The 26,747-nt window shown below is 45.1% G+C and overlaps 1 protein-coding gene across 2 annotated transcripts in view; it reads right to left on the bottom strand.

Moving 5' to 3' along the window:
* Positions 1-26,747, bottom strand: part of LOC116966958 (engulfment and cell motility protein 1) — a 314,863-nt gene that overhangs the window by 138,711 nt on the left and 149,405 nt on the right. For both annotated transcript variants that reach the window (XM_033013349.1, XM_033013359.1), the window contains 2 exons: positions 26,407-26,535; positions 18,239-18,343 (listed from right to left, as the gene is read on the bottom strand). In XM_033013349.1, coding sequence (XP_032869240.1) covers positions 18,239-18,343; positions 26,407-26,535 — 234 coding nt within the window. The remainder of the gene's footprint in view (positions 1-18,238; positions 18,344-26,406; positions 26,536-26,747) is intronic.

Here is a 26,747-nt window from a genome sequence, read left to right as displayed (position 1 = left end):
ACTGGCCTGGACCATTCTATGATTTAAAACGTGACCCTTTGATTTTCTTCAGCTTTATTTGCAGCAGCATCGTGGTGCATTTTCTATATTTTATGGAAACTCCAGGATAGTCCAGCAGCGTTATTGCCGACTGACTTGTGTTCACTGGCTTTACACAGAAAATCAATGACAATTTTCAGAACCCACTATGAACAATACCAAACATTTTTCCTTGAATTATTTGCAGTCCAGAGGCTAGTATACACCTTGATCCCTGCTTTACTTGCTTTTGCCTGAATAAATAAAACATATTATGCCCTTTCTATTTTGCCAAAGCTACGCATCAAATTTATGGAGCTGGAAGAAAGCTCCACTCATCCACGATAATCACTCGATAGAATCATTTTGCTGCTGGCAACATTTTACTTTCAGTTTCATCGCCTCCCTGTTTGAAATGGAGGAGACAGGAATCTCTTCTGGGACTAACTCCACACTACTCTGATAAATGGAATATAATATGCCAATGCCAACGTTACTCATTTGCAAAGTAGAAACACAACAAGAGAGCAGTCCTGATCTACTATTTACCCATCGGACTATTTTTGATCAGACTTTACTGGCTTTATCTTGCACTAAACGTTATTTAGTTTAGTTTAGGTTAGTTTAGAGATACAGAGTGGAAACAGGCCCTTAGACCCAAGGAGTCTGCACCGACCAGCGATCCCCACATACAAACACTATGCTACACACACTAGGGACAATTTACAATTATACCAAGTCAATTAACCTACAAACCTGTACGTCATTTAAAAATGGCAGGCAGTGACTACCAGTCCATTTCAGAATGGCAGGCAGTGAGTAGTGGGGTACGGCAAGGATGGGTGCAGGGACCGCAGTTATTTACAATATACATTAATGATTAAGATGAAGGGATTAAGAGTAACATTAGCAAATTTGCAGATGACACAAAGCTGGGTGGCTGTGTGAACTGTGAGGAGGATGCTATAAGGATGCAGTGTGACTTGGACAGGTTGGGCAAGTGGGCAGATGCATGGCAGATGCAGTTTAATGTGGATAAATGTGAGGTTATCTATTTTGGTGGCAAGAACAGGAAGGCAGATTATTCTCTGAATGGTGTCATGTTAGCAAAAGGGGTAGTACAACGTGATCTGGGTGTCCTTGTTCATCAGTCAATGAAAGTAAGCAAAGGTACACAAAAGTGCTGGAGAAACTCAGCGGGTGCAGCAACATCTATGGAGCAAAGGAGATAGGCAATGTTTCGGGCTGAAACCCTTCATGAAAGTAAGCATGCAGGTACAGCTGGCCGTGAAGAAAGGTAATGGCATGTTGGCCTTCATAACAAGAGGAGTTGAGTATAGGAGCAAAGAGGTCCTTCTATAGATGTATCGGGCCCTAGTGAGATCACATTTGGAGTATTGTGTGCAGTTTTAGTCTCCAAATTTGAAGAAGGACATTCTTACTATTGAGGGTAAGTTCACGAGGTTAATTCCCGGGATGACTGTCATATGTCAGGATGAGTGGGGATCTTATTGAAACATATAAGATTATTAAGGGATTGGACACACCAGAGGCAGGATGTTGGGGGAGTCCAGAACCAGTGGCCACAGTTTAAGAATAAGGGATAGGCCATTTAGAAGGGAGATGAGGAAAACCTTTTTCACCCAGAGTTGTGAATCTGTGGAATTCTCTGCCTCAGAAGGCAGTGGAGGCCAGTTCTCTGGATGCTTTCAATAGAGAGTTAGACAGAACTCTTAAAGATAGGCAGTCAAGGGATATGGGGAGCAGACAGGAACGGGGTACTGATTCTCTCCAGAGATGCTGCCTGGCCCGCTGAGTTGCACCATCTTGTGTCTATCTTCAATTATAAACGTGATATGGTTTGAGAGTTATGTCTGGCCGGTGAGGCTACTGGTTGCTTGGGTCCACTTTGCAAATTCTTAGTTTTATTTTGGGATAATGCTCATAATGGAGGGAGGAAGGATACTGAGGGAGCTCCAACTTGATCTCTGTGGCTAGTAAAATTCTGGTCTAATTGAGCAAGCTTGGTTAGGCAAGAGTAAATTTGACACATCTTGCGTAACAATAGGCTACTGGATTTTATTTACAAAGTGACTGGAATTGAAAAATTCTGATGAGAAAATAATACAATTCAGCGCTTGTGGCAAATTAATATATTGTAAATCTTTCATAATCCAATTCTACATATCAAATAATGATATAATTACATAGAAACATAGAAAATAGGTGAAGGAGGCCGTTTGGCCCTTCGAGCCTGCACCGCCATTCATTGTGATCATGGCTGAATCATCCATAATCAGTAACCCGTGTCTCATTCCACTAGCCCCTAGAGCTCTATCTAACTCTCTTTTAAATTCATCCAGTGAATTGGCCTCTACTGCCCTCTGTGGCAGAGAATTCCACAAATTCACAACTCTCTGGATGAAAATGTTTTTTTCTCATCTCAATCTTAAATGACCTCCCCTTTATTCTTGGACTGTGGTCCCTGGTTCTGGATGTCCCCCATCATTGGGAAATTTTTCTGTAGACCAGCAGTTTTGTTTAAGCCTTTAGGTCTCGGTCTTCAAAGACTCTTTTCCCGAGTCTGGCATAGGCTCCGCGGCAGGGTGTGCTCCAATGGTGCAGTCGTCCACGTACTGAAGCTCCATGATGACTTGGCGCTTGGCCTTCAACCTATTAAGGTTGAAGAGCCGACCATCAGTTCTGTAGAGGATTGGGATCCCCTGTGGCAGCTCTTCACCAATGAGGTGAAGTATGGCAGCAATGAAAATGACAAACAGGGTGGGTTCGATGATGCATCCCTGTTTGACCCCCGTTTCCACAGTTCGCTTTTCGCTCGAGTGTCAGACAACGTTCTGCCATCGCTTTGCCACAGCCAGTGCCACATCTGTGCCTCTGCGGAGATTGTCCACGGTGCATGCCTCCACCGCAAGTCAGTAGGTGGGCCATTGTCTGTACCTCTCCACAGTTGCACTTGTCAGAGTTCGAGAGGCCCCACTTCTTCAGGTTGAGTCCGTAACGTCCCACTCCAGTGCAGTGGTGGTTTAGGGCTTTCCAGGTAGTAAAAGGCAGGTGGTTCCTGGTGCCATCTGTTGTTTGGTTTTGGTGCCTGGCTCTAGTTCCATGAAGCTGTTCCGACTCTTCAGGCGTTTGTTGGCATGTTGGTGATTGTGCAAGGGGTGACGGGGGTCTGTGTCCACATTGAAGCGTTCTACTGCGGCTGCCCGATCACGTCTTCGAGATGGTTCGTCGATGCCTGCCAGCTCATACAGATGTTCAACCTTTGTCGGCTTCAGGCATCCTGTGGTTTACCTGCGGGCAGTGTTCAATGCAGAGTCCACCTTGCGTGCATGTTTAGAGCGGCTCTAGACGGGGCTTGCATATTCTGCCACTGAGAAACAGAGCGTCAGGGCTGCAGTGCGGATTGTTGTTGGGTCACTTCCAAATGAGCTGTTTGCCAATTATTCGATGACATTGTTCCAGGTGTTGACCTTTGCCTTGGTTTTCTCAACATGTTGGCGATATGATAACATGCGATGGAGGACCACACCTAGGTACTTTGGGGCTTTGCAGTGTTCCAACAGGACATCATTCCATTGCACCTGCCGTTGACGTTTCGCATCCCAGTTCCGGAGATGGAAAGCTGCTTTTTGGTGGGTTTGGGCGCAGGGCGTTCTGTTGGAAGTATGTTGTCATATTCTGCAGAGCAGCCTCTAGTACGGTCTCAATCTGGCTGAAGTCTGAGGATTGCGTGGCGATGCATAAGTCATCGGCATACAGAAACTACCTCGTTTTCGGGGTGATGGGTTGGTCATTGGTGTATATATTGAACAACGTTGGGGCAAGGACACTGCCCTGTGGTAGACCATTCTGTTGGTGTCTCCAACGGCTGTTCTGACCATTCAGGCAGACGTAGAAGCGGTGGTTCTCCATCATTGTCATGATGAACTGGACAAGATGAAAGTCCTGTAGTGTTTGTTGCAGTTTGGCTTTCATGGTACGGTGGTTTACAGTGTATATGCTGCGGACAAGTCTACAAATACTGCACCTGTGATCAGCTTCCCCTTGAAGCCATCTTCAATGTGCTGAGTGAGGATCAGCAGTTGTCCTGTTGTTGACTTTCCCTGGCGGAATCCAGACTGTTCAGGTATTAAAACATCGTCTACATCCAGCGTGATGCGGTTCAGTATGCATCTTTCCATCAGTTTGTATGGGTGGCACAGCAGGGATATAGGCCGGTAGCTGCTGGGAAGCTTGGCATCTTTGCCTAGTTTTGGTTAAGCAACAACCTTGGATTTCCGCCAAACTCGTGGAATGGAGTTGGTTGCTATGCAGATGTTAAACATCTCCAGCAGCCATTCTCGTGCTCTGGGACCCAGATGTTGCAGCATCTCAGTTGTGATGTTGTCTAAGCCAGCTGCCTTGTTAGGTTTCATCACATTCAGGGCTTTGTTGAGTTCGTCCATGGTGAAAGGTTGGATGAACCATCCGACGTTTCGGTTGTTGCCATCAACAAGCTGTGGGGGCGGAGGTTTCTCACCACTACTCTTGCTGTTTAGCAACAACTGGTGGGCACCCTGGTTAGCAGTCACATTTCCACGTGGTTTACTGTGGGTAGGGTCATTACCGAGACGTCTCAGTGTCGCCCATGCCTTCCTGCTGCTGTGTTGTAGGTCTGTTGTCTCTATTAGCTTCTGCCATTGTCTGCGTTTTGCCTCATTAAGTGCATCTGTGAGCTGATTCCCCATCTCAGCTGTTTTGTCTACGAATGGGTTTTCATCCAATGGTTCTTTGTACATAGAGAGTAAGTCAGCAGTTTCAGCGTCCACGCCTGCAATGTAGTTAAGCCGGCAGCCCCGCGGAATGGTCTTGCGTGCTGCTGTGTGGATCGCATCAACAAACTGGTTGTAGTTGTGTGATGAACTTTCTATATATTCCACAAGTTCATCAGTAGCCTTAGCAAAAGCCTCCCAGTCTGCCTTTCTGAAATTGAATCGCCGTTGGAATACGGGAGGGTGTTTTGGGGTCACTGCGGCCCTGATGCGGATCCCAATTGGTCGATGCTGAGACCCTGGAATTGGCTGTTCAAGCGTTTTGTGGCAATTGGTGATATTTCTTGTGACGATCAGGTCAGGGTTGTAGCTTTTCTGTTTCCAAAGTGAAGGGCACGGACTCAGAGCCGCAGTTGCTGAGCACTGTGACCGACATTCCATCATGTAGAAGCCTCAATATTCTGATGTATTTGTCATGGCAACCTTACCTTGATAATATGCTCCAAAGAGCCTGGCGGTCTACAGAGTCAAAAGCCTTTGTCAGGTCTATGAAGGCCTGCATGTTTACTTACAGTGACTGGTGTACAAGGATACCCACTTCCCTTTTTCCTAAGCTGCCACCATTGAGATAATAATCTGCCTCCTTGTTCTTGCCGCCAAAGTGGACAACCTCACAACCGCATCGAACCGTGCGGCACTCCACTCGCCACTACCTGCCATTCTGACAGGGACCCGTTTATTCCTACCCTTTGTTTCCTGTTTGCCAACCAATTCTCTACCAATGTCAATACCCTACCCCAATACCATGTGCTCTAATTTTGCCCACTAATTTCCTGTGTGAGTTCTTATCAAAGGCTTTCTGAAAGTCCAGTTACACTACATCCACTGGCTCTCCTTCATTCATTTTACTTTGTTCATGTCACATCCTCAAAAAATTCCAGAAGATTAGTCAAGCAGGATTTCCCCTTCATAAATCCATGCTGACTTGGACCAATCCTTTTACTGCGATCCAAATGCGCCATTATTACTTCTTTAACAATCGACTCCAGCATCTTCCTCACCACCGATGTCAGGCTAACTGGTCTATAATTCCCCGTTTTCTCTCTCGCTCCTTTCTTAGAAAGTTATTTTCTTAAAACATTAGCAATCCTCCAATCCACAGGAACTGATCCTGTATCTATAGAACATTGGAAAATAATTACCAATGTGTCCACGATTTCTAGAGCCACCTCCTTGAGTACCCTGGGATGCAGACCATCAGGCCCTGGGGATTTATCAGCCTTCAGTCCCATCAGTCTACCCAATACTATTTCTCGCCCAATGCAACTTTCTTTCAGTTCCTCTGTCTCCCTAGATCCTCTGTCCTCTAATATATCTGGGAGATTGTTTGTGTCTTCCGTAGTGAAGACAGAACCAAAGTACCTGTTCAACTCTTCTGCCATTTCCTTGTTCCCCATAATAATTTCAGCTTTCTGGCCTCAAGGGACCCACATTTGTCTTTTGTAATCTTTTTCTCTTAACATACCTAAATAAGCTTTTCCTATCCTTCTTTATATTCTTGGCCAGCTTCCCCTCGTACTTCATCTTTTCACCCCGTATTGGCCGTTTTGTTTCCTTCTGTTGTCCTTTAAAAGTTTCCCAATCCTTTGACTTCCCGCTACTCTTTGCTATGTTATACACCTTTTCTTTTAGTTTTATTCCATCCCTATCTTCCCTTGTCAGCCACGGTTGCCTCTTACACCCCTTTGAATCTTTCTTCCTCTTTGGAATGAAATGATCCTGCATCTTCTGGATTATGCCCAGAAATTCCTGCCATTGCTGTTCCACCGTCATTCCTGCTAGGATCCTTTTCCAGTCGACCTTGGCCAGCTCCTCTCTCATGCCTTCATAGTCCCCTTTGTTCAACTGCAACACTGACACTTCTGAGTTGACCTTCTCCCGCTCAAATTGCAGATTAAAACTAATCATATTATGATCACTACCCCCTGGCGGTTCCTTTACCTTGAGTTCTCTTATTAGATCTGGTTCATTAGACAACACTAAATCCAGAATTGCCTTCTCTCTGGTAGGCTCCATTACAAGCTGGAGCCTACCAGAGAGATTAAATCGAGAAATTAAACTTTGCCCAGTTATTGAAACTCAATAGTCAAGCAGCATCAGACTAAATAGGTTTAAGGTGAGGGGAAAACATTTAATAGGAATCTGAGCGGTAACTTTTTCACATAAATAGTGGTGGGTGTATGGAACGAGCTGCCAGAGGAGGTAGGTGAGGCAGGTACTATCGCAACGTACTACACCATCCCATCGCTTGTGCCTAATATCCAAGGATCCCATGGACCAGGCCACTGATTACTTACCCAGTAACTTAAACATCGTGCAAACCTCTTGTTGGTAGTAAGTAGCTCATGAATCTCACTAAAATAAAGCTACAGCAAAACTCAATTAATCTGGCACACTCGTGACTATGGTGCCAGACTAGCAAATGTACTGGACCTACAGATGTTATTCTATTAATACTTCAGCATACTTTTAATTCATTTTTCAACAGATGCTCCACAGTAACATCTCAGTCAGTAAGTTTCAAGAGACTGCAGGTAAGTTTAAAGATTCAAGTGTGTTTATTTGTCAAATGCAGCAGCTATGAACTGGAGCAATGAAGTGATTCCGACGTAAAATCAGACTTAGAGTCATAGAGTGATACAGTGTGGAAACAGGCCCTTCGGCCCAATCTACTCACACCGGCCAACATGTCCCAGCTTCACTATTCCAACCTGCCTGCGTTTGGTCCATATCCCTCCAAACTTGTCCTATCCTAGGGCTATGTTCCGTGAGTAAGTCAGGCGTGCCTGCGTGTCGATGAGGAAGGCATGGATCTAGTTGCATAGGGAGCTGTAGACACCCAGTTCCCCGACTTTGACACTGAGTTTAGAAGGGAGGATGGTGTTGAACGCTGAGCTGTAGTCGATGAACAACAGCCTGATGTATCTATTCCTGTTGCCCAGCGCAGAGTGGGAGCCAGCAAGCTCACATCCGTTGTTGATCCGTTGTGGTGGAAGGCGAATTGAAATAGGTCCAGGTTGTTACCAAGGCAGGAATTGACCTGCATCATAGCCAACGTCTCAAAGAACATCACAAAGGGAGCACAGGATGCTGGTGAGTGGAAGAGAGTGCAGGAGCCACCAAACTGGGGAGAACTTTGGAAGTTAGATGCACTGAATCTCTTGCCCAGCGTAGAGGAATCGAGGACCAGAGGACATAGGATCAAGGTGAAGGGGAAAAGATTTAATAGGAATCTGAGGGGTAACTTTTTCACACAAAGGGTGGTGGCTGTATGGAACAAGCTGCCAGAGGAGGTAGTTGAGGCTGGGACTATCCCAATGTTTAAGAATCAATTAGGCAGGTACATGGATAGGACAAGTTTGGAGGGATATGGAGGGACATGTTGGCCGGTGTGGACAAGTCAGTGCGGGAACTGGGGACCCAGCAAATGCTCAGGGAACACAAGGGCCTGGAGAGTAGGAAAGGGGCAGGGGAACTGGGGACAGAGTGAATAGGAAGAGTATGTGGGAACTGAGGCCCAGTTAAGTGCACGTTTAAGTTTACTTTAAGTTTAAATTTTAATCACCACATATAAAGGTCAGTGGTTGGAAGTTTAAACAATTTCTCCGACACACGAAACACAGGTGGAACCAACAAGCTAATGCGACTGAGTTTATTTCTTCTAAGCATTTAAACAGGCCTGCCACGTTCACTCCTTGCCCACTAGTTCCGTTATTGGACTTTCTCTTCAATTCCCTACACATTAAGGCCAATTCGCTTACAAACCCATTGGGAACAGAAGCACCCAGAGAAGAAACTCACGAGATTCATTTAATACATTTTGGTTTCACCATGTAGAAATTACAGCAGTGTTTATACATCGTCCCCCCCATTTCAGGGCACCATAATGTTTGGGACACTTGGCTTCACAGGTGTTTGTAATTGCTCAGGTGTGTTTAAATGTCTCCTTAATGCAGGTATAAGAGAGCTCTCAGCACCTAGTCTTTCCTCCAGTCTTTCCATCACCTTTGGAAACTTCTATTCCTGTTTATCAACATTAGGACCAAAGTTGTGTCAATGAAGGTCAAATAAACCATTATCAGACTGCGAACCAAGAATAAAACTGTTAGATAAGCCAAGCCTTAGGCTTACCAAAATTAACTGTTTGGAACATCATTAAAAAAAGAAAGAGCACTGGTGAGTTTACGAATTGCAAAGGGACTGGCAGGCCAAGGAAGACCTCCACAGTTGATGACAGAAGAATTCTCTCTATAATAAAGAAAAATCCCCATACACCTATCCGACAGATCAGAAACACTCTTCAGGAGTCAGGTGTGGATTTATCAATGACCACTGCCGCAGAAGAATTCATGAACAGAAATACAGTTCAAGTCCCACTGCTTAAAAATCACATCTTTAAACCTTCAAGTACAGACCCCGCATTCAAAACTTGGCATGGTAACGGTATCAGTAGTATCAAAAACCTATACAAGGATGGCATTTTTTCGTCCTTTGCGGAGCTCTCGTCCAACTACAGCCTCCCAAACTCCCACCTTTTTCGTTTTTTCCAGATTAGGGATTTTGTGAAGAAGACATTCCCCCATTTCCCAAATCGCCCCACTGAAACCCTGACCGATACCATCCTAGCACTAGACCCCAACCGGAAGAAATGCATCTCTGTTTTGTATAACTTGTTAGGGTCGGTTATATTGAAACCTCATACCTCATTAAAAGCTGCGTGGGAGGGCGAGCTGAATACGAAACTAACAGACCAGCAATGGGACTCTGCCTTGGATTTGATCCATTCTTCCTCCCTATGTGCCCGTCATGACCTAATCCAATGCAAAGTCCTTCATAAAGTCCACTACACAAATGCAAGATTATCTATAATTTATCCCGCTGTTAGGGACACCTGCAACAGATGTAATCAATCCCCTGCCAACCATAGCCATATGTTCTGGTCTTGCCCTAAGCTAGCAGCCTTTTGGAGGAGTGCTTTCGACATGATAAGCAAAGCCTATGGCCAGACTATTCCTCCAAACCCACTGTCAGCCATTTTTGGTACCCCTCCCAACACCAACCTCTCTGTTGTGTTGAAGCGGGTCCTGGCTTTTACAACCTTGTTAGCCCGGAGACTGATCTTGCTTAACTGGAGGCTCACCTGTCCCCCGACACACGCCCGCTGGATCAAGGAGGTGCTCTACAATTTAAAGCGTGAAAAACTTAGGTTCTCTCTCAAAGGCTCTACCAAGACATTCCTAGACACATGGAAACCTTTCCTGGAACTTGTTAACTCTCTTAACTTGTCCCCGGATTCGGAAGAGGACTGAGTGCTTTCCATCACTGTCCTGCTTTACTGCAGCTGCTCCCCCCTTAGCCCCCCCCCCTCCCCACACTTATTTATTTAATTACCTACTTATTAGTTGTTAGCTGTTATTAGCGATTAAAAAAATAAAAAAATAAAAAATCTTTTCCCCCCCAGTACATTTTGTTTTGTTTATCTCTACGTATTTGTGTGGATGTGTACGTATGCGAGTGTTGTTTGTCCCCGTTTGGTTCCGACCTGATTCGGGTGGGTTGAAGGTGGATAAGGGTAAGGGCTTTGAGGGTCGCTTACATACTGTTGCACAATTATGCCTTGAGTGTCACTGTCTGTTATCATTGTATGTATGCAAATTGATGTGAAATTCAAATAAAAAGATTTCGAAATAGAAATACAGTTCAAGATACACTGCAAGATGCAAACCATTGGTTAGCTGCAAAAATAGGATGGCTGGGTTACAGTTTGCCAAGAAGTACTTAAAAAAGCACCCACGGTTCTGGAAAAAGGTCTTGTGGACCCATGATATGAAGATTAACTTATATCAGAGTGATGGCAAGAGCAAAGTATGGAGGAGAGAAGGAATTGCCCAAGATCCAAAGCATACCACCTCATCTGTGAAACATGGCGGCGGGGGTGTTATGGCCCGGGCATGTATGGCTGCTGAAGGTACTGACTCACTTATCCTCATTGATGATACAACTGCTGATGGTAGTAGCATAATGAATTCTGAAGTGTATAAACACATCCTATCTGCTCAAGTTCAAACAAATGTCTCAAAACTCATTGGCCGGCAGTTCATTCGACAGCAAGACAATGATCCCAAACATACTGTTAAAGCAACAAAGGAGTTTTTCAAAGCTAGAAATTGGTAAATTCTTGAGTGGCCGTCGCCTGATCTGAACCCAATTGAGCATGCCTTTCACAAATACAATACAATACAATTTATATGCTGAAGAGAAAACTGAAGGGGACTATACCCCAAAACAAGCATAGGCTAAAGACGGCTGCAATACAGGCCTGGCAGAGCATCACCAGAGCAGGCACCCAGCAACTGGTGATGTCCATGAATCGCAGACTTCAAGCAGTCACTGCATGCAAAGGATATGCAACAAAATACTAAACATGACTACTTTCATTTACATGACATTGCTGTGTCCCAAACATTATGGTGCCCTGAAATGGGGGGACTATGTATAAACACTGCTGTAGTTTCTACATGGTGCAACCAAAATGTATAAAAATGGCCTTTATTAAAATCTTGCAATGTGCACTTTAACCACATGTGATTTTTTATATTACAAATCTCAAATTGTGGAGTACGGAGGCAAATAAATAAAGGATGGGTCTTTGTCCCAAACATTATGGAGGGCACTGTACAGGCCACCGGAGCCACGGAGACGCGGAGCAACGGAGCGGCAGAACACCAGCGCGCACCAAGCCAGCTCGGCCGACCGGAAGCACCAACAGACGGCGACGCGTAAGAAAGTACCGCCGGGGACGCAGAGGTGGGTTAAAGGCCAGGTTAGAGCTAGCCCCACACAGGCTAGCGATTCCTAGCCTTTTCCTCGCCAACGTGCACTCACTGGCAAACAAAATGGACGAACTCCGGCTAAGGATCACCTCCCACAACTGGATCAAAGACTGCAACATCCTGATCGTCACGGAAACCTGGCTCAACATCGACGTTCCTGATAGCGCCATCCAGCTAACGGGGCGTCATTTACTCCGAGCGGACAGGACAACAGACTCCGGTAAGACCAGAGGTGGGGGTCAGTGCATTTATGTAAATAAAGCATGGTCCACGGACTCCACCATCATCGAGAGTCACTGCTCAGCTAACCTTGAGTTCCTCTTGGTTAGATGCAGACAGTTCTATCTGCCCAGAGAGCTTACCTCCACTGTTGTGTCTGCAGCCTATATCCCTCCTGATGCTAATGCCAAGCAAACAACAGACGCACAACCCCGAGGCAGCCTTCATTGTTGCGGGTGACTTAAATCACTCCAACCTGAAGACTGTACTCCCCAAATTCCACCAACATGTCTCCTTCGCCACTAGAGTAGACAAGACACTGGACAAAGTCTACACTAACATGGCTGAAGCTTACAAAGCCGTCCCCCTCCCCCACCTTGGTCAGTCTGATCACCTCTCATTGTTCCTGCTCCCTAAGTACTCCCCACTCATCAGACGGGTTAAACCCACTGTGAGGACAGTTAAAGTCTGGTCAGAGGAAGCGGACTCCACACTTCAGCAACACTGACTGGAAGGCGTTTGCAGCCCAGGCCACCCTTGACTCCCACACGGACATTGATTCCTACACATCCTCTGTTCTGGACTTTATAAACTCCACCATCAACAGTGTCACCTCCCTCAAACGGATTACCATATTCCCGAATCAGAAGCCATGGATGAACAGCGAGGTCAGGCTACTGCTGAAAGCACGGGACACCGCTTTCAGGTCAGGCGATGCTCGAGCCTACAGTTCATCCAGGGCTAACCTGAAAAGGGGCATCAAGAAGGTCATGCACTGCCATAAGCTCAGGATTGAGGAGCACTTCAACAACAACTCCGACCCCCGACGCATGTGGCAAGGCATCCAGGCCATCACGGACTATAGACCCACCAACACCACCCACACATCCAGCGACGCCTCCTTCCTTGAGGAGCTTAACCACTTCTATGGCCGCTTCGACAGGGACAATCTAGAGACAGCCATCAAGGCTGTGCTCCCTGCTGATCACCAACCCCTCACACTCATCCCCTACGACGTGTACGTGGCGCTGAGTAGGACTAATGCACGTAAGGCTGCAGGCCCTGACGGCATCCCCGGGCGCGTCCACAGGGCCTGTGCTGCGCAGCTGACAGACGTCTGGACTGACATCTTCAACCTGTCACTTGCCCAAGCAGTTGTCCCCACGTGCCTTAAAACCACCTCCATCGTGCCGGTGCCAAAACACTCCACTGCGGCGAGCCTCAACGACTTCCAACCAGTTGCACTTACCCCCATCATCACCAAGTGCTTCGAGAGGCTGGTCCTGGCACACCTCAAAGGCTGCCTACCCCCCACATTGGATCCCATTCAGTTAGCCTACCGCAAGAACAGGAGTACGGAGGATGCCATCTCAACGGCACTTCACTCCGCCCTCTCCCACCTCGACAACAGAGACACTCACGTAAGAATGCTGTTCATCGATTACAGCTCAGCATTCAACACCATTATACCCTCTAAACTGATCACCAAACTCGGTAACCTGGGCATCGACCCCTCCCTCTGCAACTGGATACTGGACTTTCTAACCAACAGACCCCAGTCTGTTAGGTTAGACAAGCACACCTCTTCAACCCTCACCCTGAACACAGCGTTCCACAGGGCTGTGTGCTGAGCCCCCTCCTCTACTCCCTCTTCACCTACGACTGCACACCTGTACATGGTACTAACACCATCATCAAGTATGCAGATGATACAACGGTGATTGGCCTCATCAGCCAACAATGAGTCGGCCTATAGGGAGGAGGTCCAGCTCCTAGCAGCGGTGCGCTGACAACCACCTGGCCCTTAACTCCAAGAAGACCAAGGAGCTCATTGTAGACTTCAGGAAGTCTAGGGGCGGCACGCACACCCCCATCCACATCAATGGGACGGAGGTGGAACGTGTTTCCAGTTTCAGGTTCCTGGGGGTCAACATCTCCGATGACCTCTCTTGGACCCACAATACCTCAACTCTGGTCAAGAAGGCTCACCAGCGTCTCTTCTTCCTGAGGAGACTGAAGAAGGTCCATCTGTTTCCTCAGATTCTGGTGAACTTCTACCGCTGCACCATCGAGAGCATCCTTACCAACTGTATCACAGTATGGTATGGCAACTGCTCTGTCTCCGACCGGAAAGCACTGCAGAGGATGGTGAAAATTGCCCAACGCATCACCGGTTCCTCGCTCCCCTCCATTGAGTCTGTCCAAAGCAAGCGTTGTCTGCGAAGGGCGCTCAGCATCGCCAAGGACTGCTCTCACCCCAACCATGGACTGTTTACCCTCCTACCATCCGGGAGGCGCTACAGGTCTCTCCGTTGCCGGACCAGCAGATCCAGGAACAGCTTCTTCCCTGCGGCTGTCACACTACTCAACATTGTACCTCGGTGACTGCCAATCACACCCCCCCCCCCCGGGCACACCTCCCACAGGAAAAACACTATGACTGTATACATGTAAATAGATTTATTTATTGAAATCATATTCTATGTCGCTCTTCCAGGGAGATGCTAACTGCATTTTGTTGTCTCTGTACTGTACACTGACAATGACAATTAAAGTTGAATCTGAATCTGAATCTGTATGTCACAGAATTAGTTTAAGTTTCTCACCACTGACTTTTATATATGGTGGTTAAAATGTAATTGATCTTTCAGAGTTGGCACTTGGCCTCAGCTGTCAGAGCAGCCAAGGGGATACTAATGGATTACAAAATGCATTCTATGTTCATGCAGTGAGTCACTGTCACAGAGGCACTGATAGATTAATGCAGGGAAGTGGTGACCTAGAAGATTTCGGGCAAAGTATAAAGCTGTTTGATGGAGACGATTCCACTTGTGGGCGAGTTTAAAGTCAATGACCATCAATGTAAAGTGGTCATGAACACATCCGATAAGGAATTCATGAGAAGGTTCTTCGCCCCGAGGATGGAGAGAACACGCAGCTCACTATCCACACACACACACACACACATCCAAGAGAGATTCCACACAGTGCAGTGGCGCAGTGGTAGAGTTGCTGCCTCACAGCGCCAGAGACCCAGGTTCAATCCTGACTAGGGGTGCTGTCTGTACGGAGTTTGTTCGCTCTCCCAGTGACCATGTGGGTTTTCTCCGGATGCTCCCGTTTCCTCCCACACGACAAATGCGTGATGGTTTGTCGGCTAATTGGCTTCTGCAAATTGTCCCCCACTGTGTGGGATAGAACTAATGTATGGGCGATCACTGGTCAGCGTAGACTCGTGGGTCAAAGGGCCTGTTACCACACTTTATCACTAAACTAAATTAAACTAAACTAAACACAAGGGAGGAAGGGACAGAACGAACAACAACAAATGATATGGCTGGCTATGAGGAAGCAAGTGTGAAGCAGAAATGCCGGTGTGAATCATAGAGTCATAGACTGTGGCTGTGAATGGCCCAGTTACTGTCCTATGATGTAGAAAGCAAACGCAGATGCTGGTTTACACCATCGTAGAGTCTGTCCTCACCTTCTCCATCATAGTCTGGTTTGGCTCAGCCACTAAACACGACATCCGGAGGCTGCAGCGAATCGTCCGATCAGCTGAGAAGGTTATTGGCTGCAACCTTCCCTCCGTTGACGAACTGTACACTGCAAGGGCCAGGAAGCGAGCGGGCAAGACCATATCTGAACCCTCTCACCCTGGCCACAAACTCTTTGAATCACTTCCCTCTGGAAGGCGACTCCGGACTGTCAAAGCTGCCACAGCCAGACATTAAAAACTGTTTTTATCCACGAGCAGTTGCTCTACTCAACAACCAAAAGTCTGTAGCTTCCTTTTGCTCTGGTATGTTATGTAATTCACATGTTTAATTGATAATGTTTTATTATTAATGTTTAATGTTTTATGTGTCATTCCTAACTGTCACTGTATGTCATTTTGTCACTTGCGGGCGGAGCATCAAGGCAAATTCCTTGTATGTGAATACTTGGCCAATAAACTTATTCATTCATTCAAGATAACAAAGTGCTGGAGTAACTTAGCGGTCAGGCAGCATCTCAACGCAAAGTACTGAACATAGCGGGTCCTATGATGTCCTGTGTAATTCCATTTAACTGCAATCATGCCACTGAGTTAAGCAGCTTGAAGTAGCAATGATTCCAGTTTTGATAACTAAATAAATTACGTAAATACATTACTTCTGTACTTATAGCCAGTGGTGTAAACAGGAACAGGAATAAGGTTATTCAGACCCAGCAGCCTGCTCCACGATTTAATTAGATCATGACATATCCGCATCTTAATTTAATTCATCCATGAAGCTCCATATTCCTTAATTAGCCTGTGCAACAAATATCAACCTTAGCCTTGAGGGTCTATTCAGAATTCATAGCCTTTTTCGGGGGAAAACAACTCCAGATGCTTCTGGCCATCTCTGTGGAAAAACGCTGCCTGATTTAGAGTCGCAGAGTCATACAGCGTAGAAACAGACTCTTCGCCTCAACTTGCCCCAGCTACACTAGTCCTACCTGCCAGCATTTGGCCCACATCCCTGCAAACCCACCCTATCCAGGTACCGGTCTAAATGTTTCTTAATCATTGTGATGGTGCCTGCTAAACGTTGCAATAGTACCTGTTTCTGCTGTTCAATGGCTTGACTCTCATTTTAAGATTGCAGCCCTTAATGACATTTCCTCCTGAAACCAGCATCGTTTCTATCTAGAGGCACAAGGAACTGCAGATGCTGGTTTACAAAAAAAGACACAAGGTGTTTAGGTTAGTATAGATACACAGCGCAGCAACAGACCCTTCGGCCCACCGTGTCTGTGCCAACCAACGATCCTCGTACACTAAAACTATCCTGGACATGAGGGACAATTTACAATTTTTACCGAAGACAAATAACCTAAAATCCTGTACATATTTGGAATGTTGGAGGAAACCAGCGGCACCCGTACAAAACTCACTCGGTCACGGGACGAACGTACAAACTCTGTACAGACAGCACCCGTAGTCAGGTTTCAACCTGGGTCCATGGCGCTCTAAGGCAACATCTCTACCGCTGTGCCATCGTAGCGTCCTGGTGCTTGAGTAAGTCAGTGGATCAGGCAGCACACCTGCAGAACATGGATCGGTGACGTTTCAGGTTGGGACCCTTCACGTCACCTATTAATGTTTTCCAAAGATGCTGTCTGTCTTGCTGGGTTAGTCCAGCACTTTATAGTTTTCTATCTATTCTGTTTAATCTCCTTTTCATTGAAATGCTTCAATCAGATCATTCAACAGCTTCTATAAATAAAGAATGCTAAGCCAAGTTTAAATCGACAAAGATCTGTGTTATTCGGGTGATCACTTCACAGCCAATAAATCCTAACCACGGTTCAGATTTAGTTTAGTTTAGTTTCGAGATACAGTGCGTAAACAGGCCCTTCGGCTCACCGAGTCCGCGCCGACCAGTGATCCCCGCACATTCACACTATCCTACACATACTAGGGACAATTTGCATACACCAAGCCAATTAACCTACATACCTGTACGTCTTTGGAGTGTGGGAGGAAACCGAAGAGCTCGGAGAAAACCCACGTGATCACAGGGAGAACGTACAAACTCCATACAGACAGCACCCATAGCTGGGATCGAACCCGGGTCTCTGGCACGGCAAGCGCTGTAAGGCAACAACTCTACCGCTGCGCCACTGTGGCTACCCCAAACTAAATGGAAATGGAAATCTAACATGCTGGAAATCCGAAACAAAAAGAAAAACACAGCAAGTCAGGCATTTGCAGGTGGAGAAACAGAGTTAACGTTTCGAGCTGGGGAATCTTCGACAACAGAAATGGCTGATTCAGGTCTCTGACCTGAAACATGAAAAATGTTTCTCTCGCTCAGTGTTTCCCGGAGTTTGTTTCAATCTAAATGGAGTCATTGAGTCAAACTGCATGGAAACAGTTTCTTCCCCCCAAATTGCCCAGGCCGACCAAGATGTTTCACATATGTTAGCCCCACCTGACTGCATTTGGCCCATATCCCTGTAAACCTTTCCTATCCATACCTCTAAATGTTATTTTAATATCTCAACTACCTCCTCTGGCAGCTCTTGTTCCATATACCCACCACGCTCTTTGTGAAAAAGTTGCCCCTCAGGTTCCTATTAAATCTTTCCCCTCTCACCTTAAACCTGTGCTCCCTGGTTCGTGATTCCCCCACTCTGGATAAAAGACATCTACACAAGGCTCTAATCAAGGCTCTGAATAACTAGACCACAGATTCCCCGACACCCCATAATGCATTCATAGTATGTGCACCTGGTATCAGTGAGGAATGAAACAGTGCAGGGTGTTGGTAATAATAGTCAAAGAAGTTAAGTGACAGGCCTTACCCTGATGTAAGCATCCTGATGATGCTTGGCAAAGTACAGCATGTTGTCAAGGGCCAGCATTCCTGGTGGCGTCTCCGTAAAATCCATGGCGGGATTCACGTGATTCTAGAGCAGGGGAGAGGAAAAGCAAATGTTTACACAGAGCAGCGGTTCCCAAACAAGCAGATCTCCCCTGCCTTGGATCTACAGCTTGCACAATTATGACAACACCCAAGAGACTGTCAGGGGTCAGGGCGTCAGGAGTTACAGGGAGAAGGCAGGAGAATGGGGTTGAGAAGGAAAGATAGATTCGCCATGATTAGATGGCAGGGTAGACTTGATGGGCTGAATAGCCTAATTCTGCTCCTAGAACTTATGAGCATGAAACTGCAGATGTGGGAATCTTGAGCAAAACTTATAGAGTGTTGGAGGAGCTCAGCAGATCAGGCAACATCTGTGGCAGTAATGGTCTTCAGAAGAAGGTCCCTATCCGAAACGTTGACTGTCCATCCCCTCCACAGTCGCTGCCTGACCCGCTGAGATCCTCCAACAATTTGTCTTGTGTCCTTGTCCCACTGTGCTTGTTGTGTCTCTGTAAAAGAATAACCAGACCCACTCCTTTCCCCTTCCGTCCCAGCTGTACAAAAACTACCTACAATTTAATACATTCAATTCCCTTTGACACTTGGTGTTGAATCCATTTGGAGAGGTAGGTTGAGGGATGACTATTGAACAAAAGACCAGGGAGAACCACCTTGCACTTCTTCAAAAGATATAAAAGTGCAATATTCCTTCTGAACTGCACTGCACTTCAATGCGTATGCTTCCATAAGTTCCATAACTGCACTGCACTTCAATGCGTATGCTTCCATAAGTTCATGTTCTCAGAGCAAAATTAGGTCATTCGGCCCATCAAGTCCCCTCCACCATTCAACAGTGTTGATCTATCTCTCCCTCCTAACCCCATTCTCCTTGCCTTCTCCCCATAACCCCTAACACCCGTACTAATCAAAATCAGGGGTAACCATTCTCAGCACCATTGTTGATCACTGAAGAAGGCAAATTTGAGCAATGACTCTTCACCTTTTGGCAAATTTATGATTATTTAAACTCTATGAGGAGTAAAAGATCAAAATTATGAGTGAACCTCAGAATCCAGATACAGGGACATGGATCATGGATAGGAAAGGTTTAGAGGGATTTGGGCCAAATGGGACTAGCTTAGATGGGGCATCGTGGTTGGTCATAACGAGTTGGGTCGTAGGGACTGTTTCCGTGCTGTAGATGCCAGTAGACTCTAGGGACAGGAAAGGGTAAGAATGATTGAGTGAGCAGAAAAAAATAATAGACAGCTAAGTGAAATACAAAATAAACATTACATTTAAAAAACAACTATGCAGCATTTTTAGCGTGGCATTTGCAAAAGTTATCTCTCTCCCTCGCCCCTGAGGGAGAGTGGCAGTAATTACAAATTATCAATTAATGAAAAGGATCCTGAAATGTATATCACTCTAACATGCTGTGACAAGTTTGCTTTGAATTTATAATGCAAATGCTGTGCCTTCCACCATCCAATGCTTTTTAATCACGAGAATATATTTCCCCAGTCCGAGTGCAGATTACCACGGGTTAAGACAGCATTTCATCTTTGGTTTATCTGTATGTCTGCCCCTCATCCAAAGTTGTGGTGCCATTTATTATCAATAATGGAGAAAGCTATTAGGTTCACTGTTATTTTGGCAGCAAATCTTAGCCCAACGAGACTCTTAATTATATAAAAGTGGCTCAAGTCTCTGAATTATTTTAAAGCCATCAGTCACAAAAAAATCATGCATTAGCAGAAATAAAAGTTATAAAAACAGGAAAGGGATCAAAAGTTCTGGCTATTAAAAGTTGGAAGTTGCTTAACAACACAGGCACTTTGTGTGTTACGTGCTTGATTTATGCATTTTTAGAGGTATACGTTTGTCTAATTACTAGTTTAGTTTAGAGATACAGCGCGGAAACAAGCCCTTCGCCCCACCGATTCTGCGCTGACCAGCGACCCCCTGCACACTAACACTATCCTACACACACTGGGGACAATTTACATTTATACCATGCCAATGAACCTGCAAACCTGTACGTCTTTGGAGTGTGGGAGGAAACTGGAGCACCCGGGCAAACCCACGAAGGTCAGCGGGAGAACGTACAAACTCCGCGCAGACAACACCCTTAGTCAGGATAGAACCTGGATCTGTGGCGCTGTAAGGCAGCAACTCTACCACCGTGCCACCGTGCTGCCCCAAATTTTATTTACATGCTCCTATTTTAAGAATAACGCACTCAAATTTATGCCTGACACCGTATGGCCGTGTAGTCATGTGCGGCGCTTGGCATGTGTTTGATTATCTCGCTTTTTGATTTACGCTCTCCTTTTCCTGCACACAGCCTCCGTGAAAAAACACTAGGTGCCTGTACAACTGTTTGTTTTAAGGCTTTCTTTCCAAAATCATTATATTCCCATCTTAATTCCAACAATTTTATCAATGCAATGCTCTTCACCCCTTACTGAAAACAGTAAAATGTCAACAACAAACACTTGAAATGCCAAATACATCTTTCAATTTCTTGTTCATTTCACTGGTAAAAGGTCAAGCATGCAATTCCAAATATTAACTCAAAAGGCTTTTACTCAGCTGCACTGACGGGTCAACCTTCCCTGCTCTAGATTTTTTAAAGATTAAGTCTCAGAATATAAAAGGATCTAAAAAGGATGTGCAAGCAGCTCTTGAAATAAAGTTACGAGCATCACTTTCCCCAACAACGGTCCAAATCGACAACTAGCCATGAACTGTGGCTTTGTGGTCACACTCCTGAAGACAGGAGGACATGCGTTCTGGGCCCCCATCAGATACTTGCATTCCAAATTAAGCTGCCACTTCAGCCAGAGATGACATCCGTCAAGCAAAATGGGAAACCATTTGGACCTGTAAGAGGATGCCAAGGGGTCTTACCAGACTGTTCAAATCAAGACAGAAGATATCCCTCTGCTTCCAACTACCTCACCCTGATCATCTGGATACAATTTAGCACTCAAGTAATCTCAGTGAAACTGGTTGTTTGATGACTATTAGGAATTGATGGCTTTGAGGCCAGGTTCGTGGGTGATACGGAGATAGGTGAAGGGGCAGGTAGTGTTGAGGACGCAGGGAATCTGCAGAACGACTTGGACTGGTTAGCAGATTGGGAAAACGGAATACTGCATAGCAAAGTGTACTGCCATGCATTTTGGTAGTAGCAATAAAGGTGTCAACTACTTTCTAAATGGGGAAAAGATTCAAAATTCGGATGCGCAAGGGGACTTGAGTGTGCTGATGCAGGATCCCAAATGGTTAATTTGCAGGCTGAGTTGGTGGTGCCAGCATTCATTTCGAAGGGACATTAATATAAAAGCAGGGATGTAATGCTGAGGCTTTATAAGGCGCTGATGAAGAATCATCAAGAATATTGTGAGCAGTTTTGGTCCCCATATCTGTGAAAGGTTCCAGAGGAGGTTTACGAGAATGATCCCGTGGATGATTGGGTTAACGTATGAGGAGCGTTTGATGGATCTGGGTTTGTACTTGCTGGAGTTTAGAAGGATGAGGGGGGAATCTCATTGAAACCAACCAGATAGTTAAAGACCTAGACAGAGTGGTTGCCAAAAGAATGTTTCCAGTAATGGGAGAGTCTAGGACCAGGCAGCACAGCCTCAGAATTAAAATACATTCCTTTAGAATGGATATGAGGAGGAATTTATTTCGGCAGAGTGTGGTGAATCCGTGGAATTCATTGCCACAGAGGCTATAGAGGTCATCATTGGGTATTTTTAAGGCTGAGATTGATAGGTTCTTGATTAGGGGTGCCAAAGGTTACAGAGAAGGTAGGAGAATGGTGTTGAGAGGGAAAAATAGATCAGCCGTGATTGAATGGTGGAGTAGGCCTGATGGTATGATCCTATGTATCATGGTCTTATTTCATTGCTACGTGTGGGACCTGATTGTACACAATCATTACAAAGTTTGTTCACAAAGCAATGGCAACTCCAATTCAAAAAAGCTTTGTTGGCTTCAAAGGTCTTTGGGATATCCTTAAATTTTACAAGCTCAATTTTCTTTTGCCAACAAATTGCTGAGGAATGTAAGATCAATAACCTACAGGGGACCAACAAGTCTAAGATCAGGTTTATTATTGTTGTCACGGGTACGGTGGAACAGTGAGTGAAAAGCTTTGTTTTGCATGCTATCCAATCAAGTCAGATAAAACTATGCATTAATAGAGTCAAGCCAAACTCAAGTACAATAGTATTCTGAACAAAGAGGAAGATACAGAGTGCAGAATCCAGTTCTCAGCATTGTAGCGCACCTGTTCCATGCCCGAAGTCCAATATACACCATGGGGTAGAGGTGAATCAGCCAGAACACCAGGTTATGGAAGGACTGTTGAGAATAGAGGGGTAGAAGCATGTTGCTGAGTCTGGTGGTACGTGCCTTGTAGCCTCCTTGCCTTCTGACCAACAAGAGTGTGGGCAAGGAGAAATGCCCAGAGTGGGACAAGTCTTTGACTATGTGGGTTGCTCTTCTGAGTCAGCGTGAAGTGTAGCTGGAGTCTACAGAGAGAAGGATGGGAAGAGGTGGCCACTGCAGCCGAAGGGAGGCACTGTGCGAATTGCACTAAACTCCAAGCTTACGATGGAGGGAAGACGTTAGCCACTCGAATGAAACAGCACTAAGTTACCCAGGATTTGGCAAATCTACACCTAGGACCCCAAAACCCAGTGTTGGAAATGATTGGCAATGTATAGAAACATAGAAACATAGAAATTAGGTGCAGGAGTAGGCCATTCGGCCCTTCGAGCCTGCACCGCCATTCAATATGATCATGGCTGATCATGCGTTAGGTGGTGCTCTTTTATCTGAAAACAATATTTACGACATTGCAGTTTCAAGCCCAAGGCAACACACCTGACTTATTTCTTACTCTAATAGTCGCCTCCTTCAACAAGGTTTTCTGATCTCTTCATTACTACTCTGCAGGCTCGTAGGAAGGCAAGGAAAGAAGGAAGTAGCGTTTTTGTCAATTTACAATCGATTAAGAATGACAGATTTTCGTATTGCCACGACCCTAGCCTCAATGTCTAGTTGCACACAACAGCACGGGCACAGGGTAGTACGGAGGTAGTGTTGCTGCCTTCAGCGCCTGAGATCTGGGTTCAATCCTGACTGTGGGTGCTGTCTGTACGGAGTTTGTATGTTCTCCCCGTGACCGTGTGAGTTCAGTTTCCTCCCACATTCTAAAGACGCACAGGTTTGTAGGTTAATTAGCATCGGTAAAAATTGTTAACTGTCCCTAGTGTATAGTATCGCACTAGCATAATGCAATCACTGGTTGGGCCAAAGGGCCTGTTTCCACGCTGTATCTCTAAACTAAAGATGACATGAATGTGTCCCAAGGTCAAGGTAACTGTTGTTGAGGTAAACATTAAAGAGTGCGCTCTGTAACTGTGAGACTACATTCAGCCAGGAGCCTCAAACCTTCAAGAGAATTAAAGGTGGGGATAGAAAAGAGAGAAACTGGTTCTCGATTCCCACTGCGACAGCAGTTTCACAGGTGCTTTTAGTTAATCTTGCATTTGAACAGCCAGATTGAAAGCCAAATAGTACGTAGAATCGATCAAAGAAACAAAGGCAATAAGTGACGCAAGGCCATCCATCAAGCAGCTTTTTGCAAAAAAAACAGACAGCTGAGCACAGCGTGGCGCTGAGCAATGCTCCTTTCAACTATAAGTGCTACACTGATAAATAACCCAGAGGCAATGGTCAGTGTGTGATTCAGTCGCCTGGAGCATTTACCTACCACAGAAATGAATCTTTTAATAACACAAACTCACTCTGAAAGGCTGCTGTGGTAATGCTTTACCAACGAGCCTTTGATTTTATTTCATAAAATCGCAGTCTGTGAAAAACTAACAGCAATGTTCAATAGAGAAATTGACTCTGCTAGTAATTCATGATATGAATCATTAAAATGAAATGTCTGCAAAGCATACTGGAGGGAAATGATGAAACACAATTAAGAAAGATTTCGCTGGCTATTCAGAAAATAAATCCTTGACCATAACAGAATCGAGAAATATTCTGCACTGCTGGGGAAAAAACACAAGCGACTTTATAATTATGGATAAGTAGAACTAATTTATTCATGGAAATGAATCCGAATTAATTTGTGATTCAAAGCCGTAATGATAACTGAAAAGATTTCAACAGTTCAAAGGGAGCAATGCTGGAATACTTCTATTGCTCATGCAAACCTATTTTAAATTTAAATTGCTTTGTTGTCAATTCCTACCATACCAAGAGCCAATGATCTCAGCCGGGACGATAGATGTAATGAATCACCTGGGAAGATGCAGTGCTTTTTTGTTCTGCATAAATAATGATTGGCCTATTTATAAATGTGATCCAACCATGTCATGCCAAAAAAATGGCCAAAAATCTTGGTCTTCAAAGGTGGTTTGCTGCCAATCAGTCAACCTTCCCAACTTGAACACGGTCGATAAAATAAGTAACGTCTTTCTTGCAAAAACAGGAACCGATTTTATAGACACATAGAAAATCATGGAGCTGTGCAGCACTGAAACAGGTCGTTCAACCCAACTTTCCCCTGCTGACCAAGATGCCTCATCAAAACTAGACCCACCTGCCGGCATTTGCCCCATAGCCCTCTAAACATTTTCTATCTGTATCTGTCCAAATGTCTTTTAAATGTTATTTTACCTGCCTCAACTAGCTCTAGCAGCTTGTTCCAAATACCCACCACCCTCTGTGTGGAAAAGTCGTACCTAAGATTCCTATCATTTCTTTCCCCTCTCACCTTAAACCTAAGTCCTCCAGTTCTTGATTCCCCTACTCTGGTCCCTGTTTTTGCAATACAAGACTGTGCATTCGCCCAAGTCCATTCTTCTCATGAACTTATACATCTCTGTAAGATCACCCCATCATTTTCCTGTGCTCCAAGGAATAAAGTCCTAGCCTGCCCAACCTCTCCCAATAGCTCAGTCACTCAAGACCTGGCAAGATCCTCATAAATCTTCTGTGCAATCTTTCCAGCTAAACAGCATCCTTCCTTCCCACTTGCCAACTAATCAACATCCTGCTGTAATTTTTGATAAGCATCTTTAGAAGAATGAGGGGGTACCTCATTTAAACTTACAGAATAGTGAAAGGCTTGGATAGAGTGGATGCGGAGAGGATGTTTCCACTAGTGGGAGAGTCTAGGACTAGAGATCATAGCCTCAGAATTAAAGAATGTTCTTTTAGGAAGGAGATGAGGAGGAATTTATTTTGTCAGAGGGTGGTGAATCTGTGGAATTCTTTGCCACAGAAGGCTGTGGAAGCCAAGTCAGTGGATATTTAAAGGATAGAAAGATTCTTGATTAGTACGGGTGTCAGAGGTTATGGGGCGAAAGCAGGAGAATGGGGTGAGGAAGGATCGATAAATCAGCCATGATTGAATGGCAGAGTAGACTTGATGGGCCGAATGGCCTGATTCTGCTCCTATCACTTATGAGAGTCGTTATCTATGATACCACCTACTATGGTATCATCTGCAAATTTACTAATCATACTTTCTACATTCTCATCCAAATCATTGATATAACAAACAGCAATGGGCCCAGCACCGATCCTTGAGGCAAAACATTAGTCGCAGTCAAATTTTGGGGTGAATAAACAGGAATGAGAAAAGAACATTGAAATATGAATTAAAGTCATTACTTAACTGGATTCAGCAGCATTATCAACCCATCTGCAAAAATCAGGAATTGATCCCTGCTCTAGTTTCAGTTGGGAGAGAATTGTTATCGAAATGGTAGAGAGGACTCTGAGAATAAGAACTCTTAACACAACCTGATAAAGCCACTAAGTGCTGGAGTAATTCAACGGGTGTGGAGGACATGCATTGGTGATGTTTTGGGGCGGGACTCTTCTTCAGAGTCTAAAGACCTGAAAAGTCACCTATCCATGTTCTCCAGAGATGCTGCCCGTGTTACTCCAGCACTTTGTGTCTTTCTTTGTAAACCAGCGCCTCCAGTTCTTTGCGAGTCTCTCTTGAAACAACCTTGCGTTTCGCCTTCTTGCAGTATTTTCTCAATGAATGAGTGAACTTACAATAAAGCCCAGTTTTTTATAATCCCTGGTGTACATGGATTTCCGTTTCTCAATGCTGCCGCTGTTGCTTGGTTCCAGTTCTACATCGAACGCAATCCTCCGTAGTTCAAAGATGATGTCTCTTTGTGCCTGTAAAACAAAAGAGGAAAGAGATCATCAAGTAAATAGAAATGGATGAATATAATAGGTCCAAGATCAGCTGTAACTCCCATGGAATTACCCTTCAGTGCTCTTCTCTAAATGTTGCAAATTGAGCTATCATTATGTCCATGAAATTTAACGAGGAACAAAGTCAGTGTGTGTAGGAAGGAACTGCAGATGTTTCTATGCTTCTATAGACA

The sequence above is a fragment of the Amblyraja radiata genome, chromosome 2 (assembly GCF_010909765.2).
Source record: "Amblyraja radiata isolate CabotCenter1 chromosome 2, sAmbRad1.1.pri, whole genome shotgun sequence".
NCBI lineage: Eukaryota > Metazoa > Chordata > Chondrichthyes > Rajiformes > Rajidae > Amblyraja > Amblyraja radiata.
Note: the sequence above shows the minus strand (reverse complement) of the source record. Positions and strands in the feature narration are given on the sequence as shown.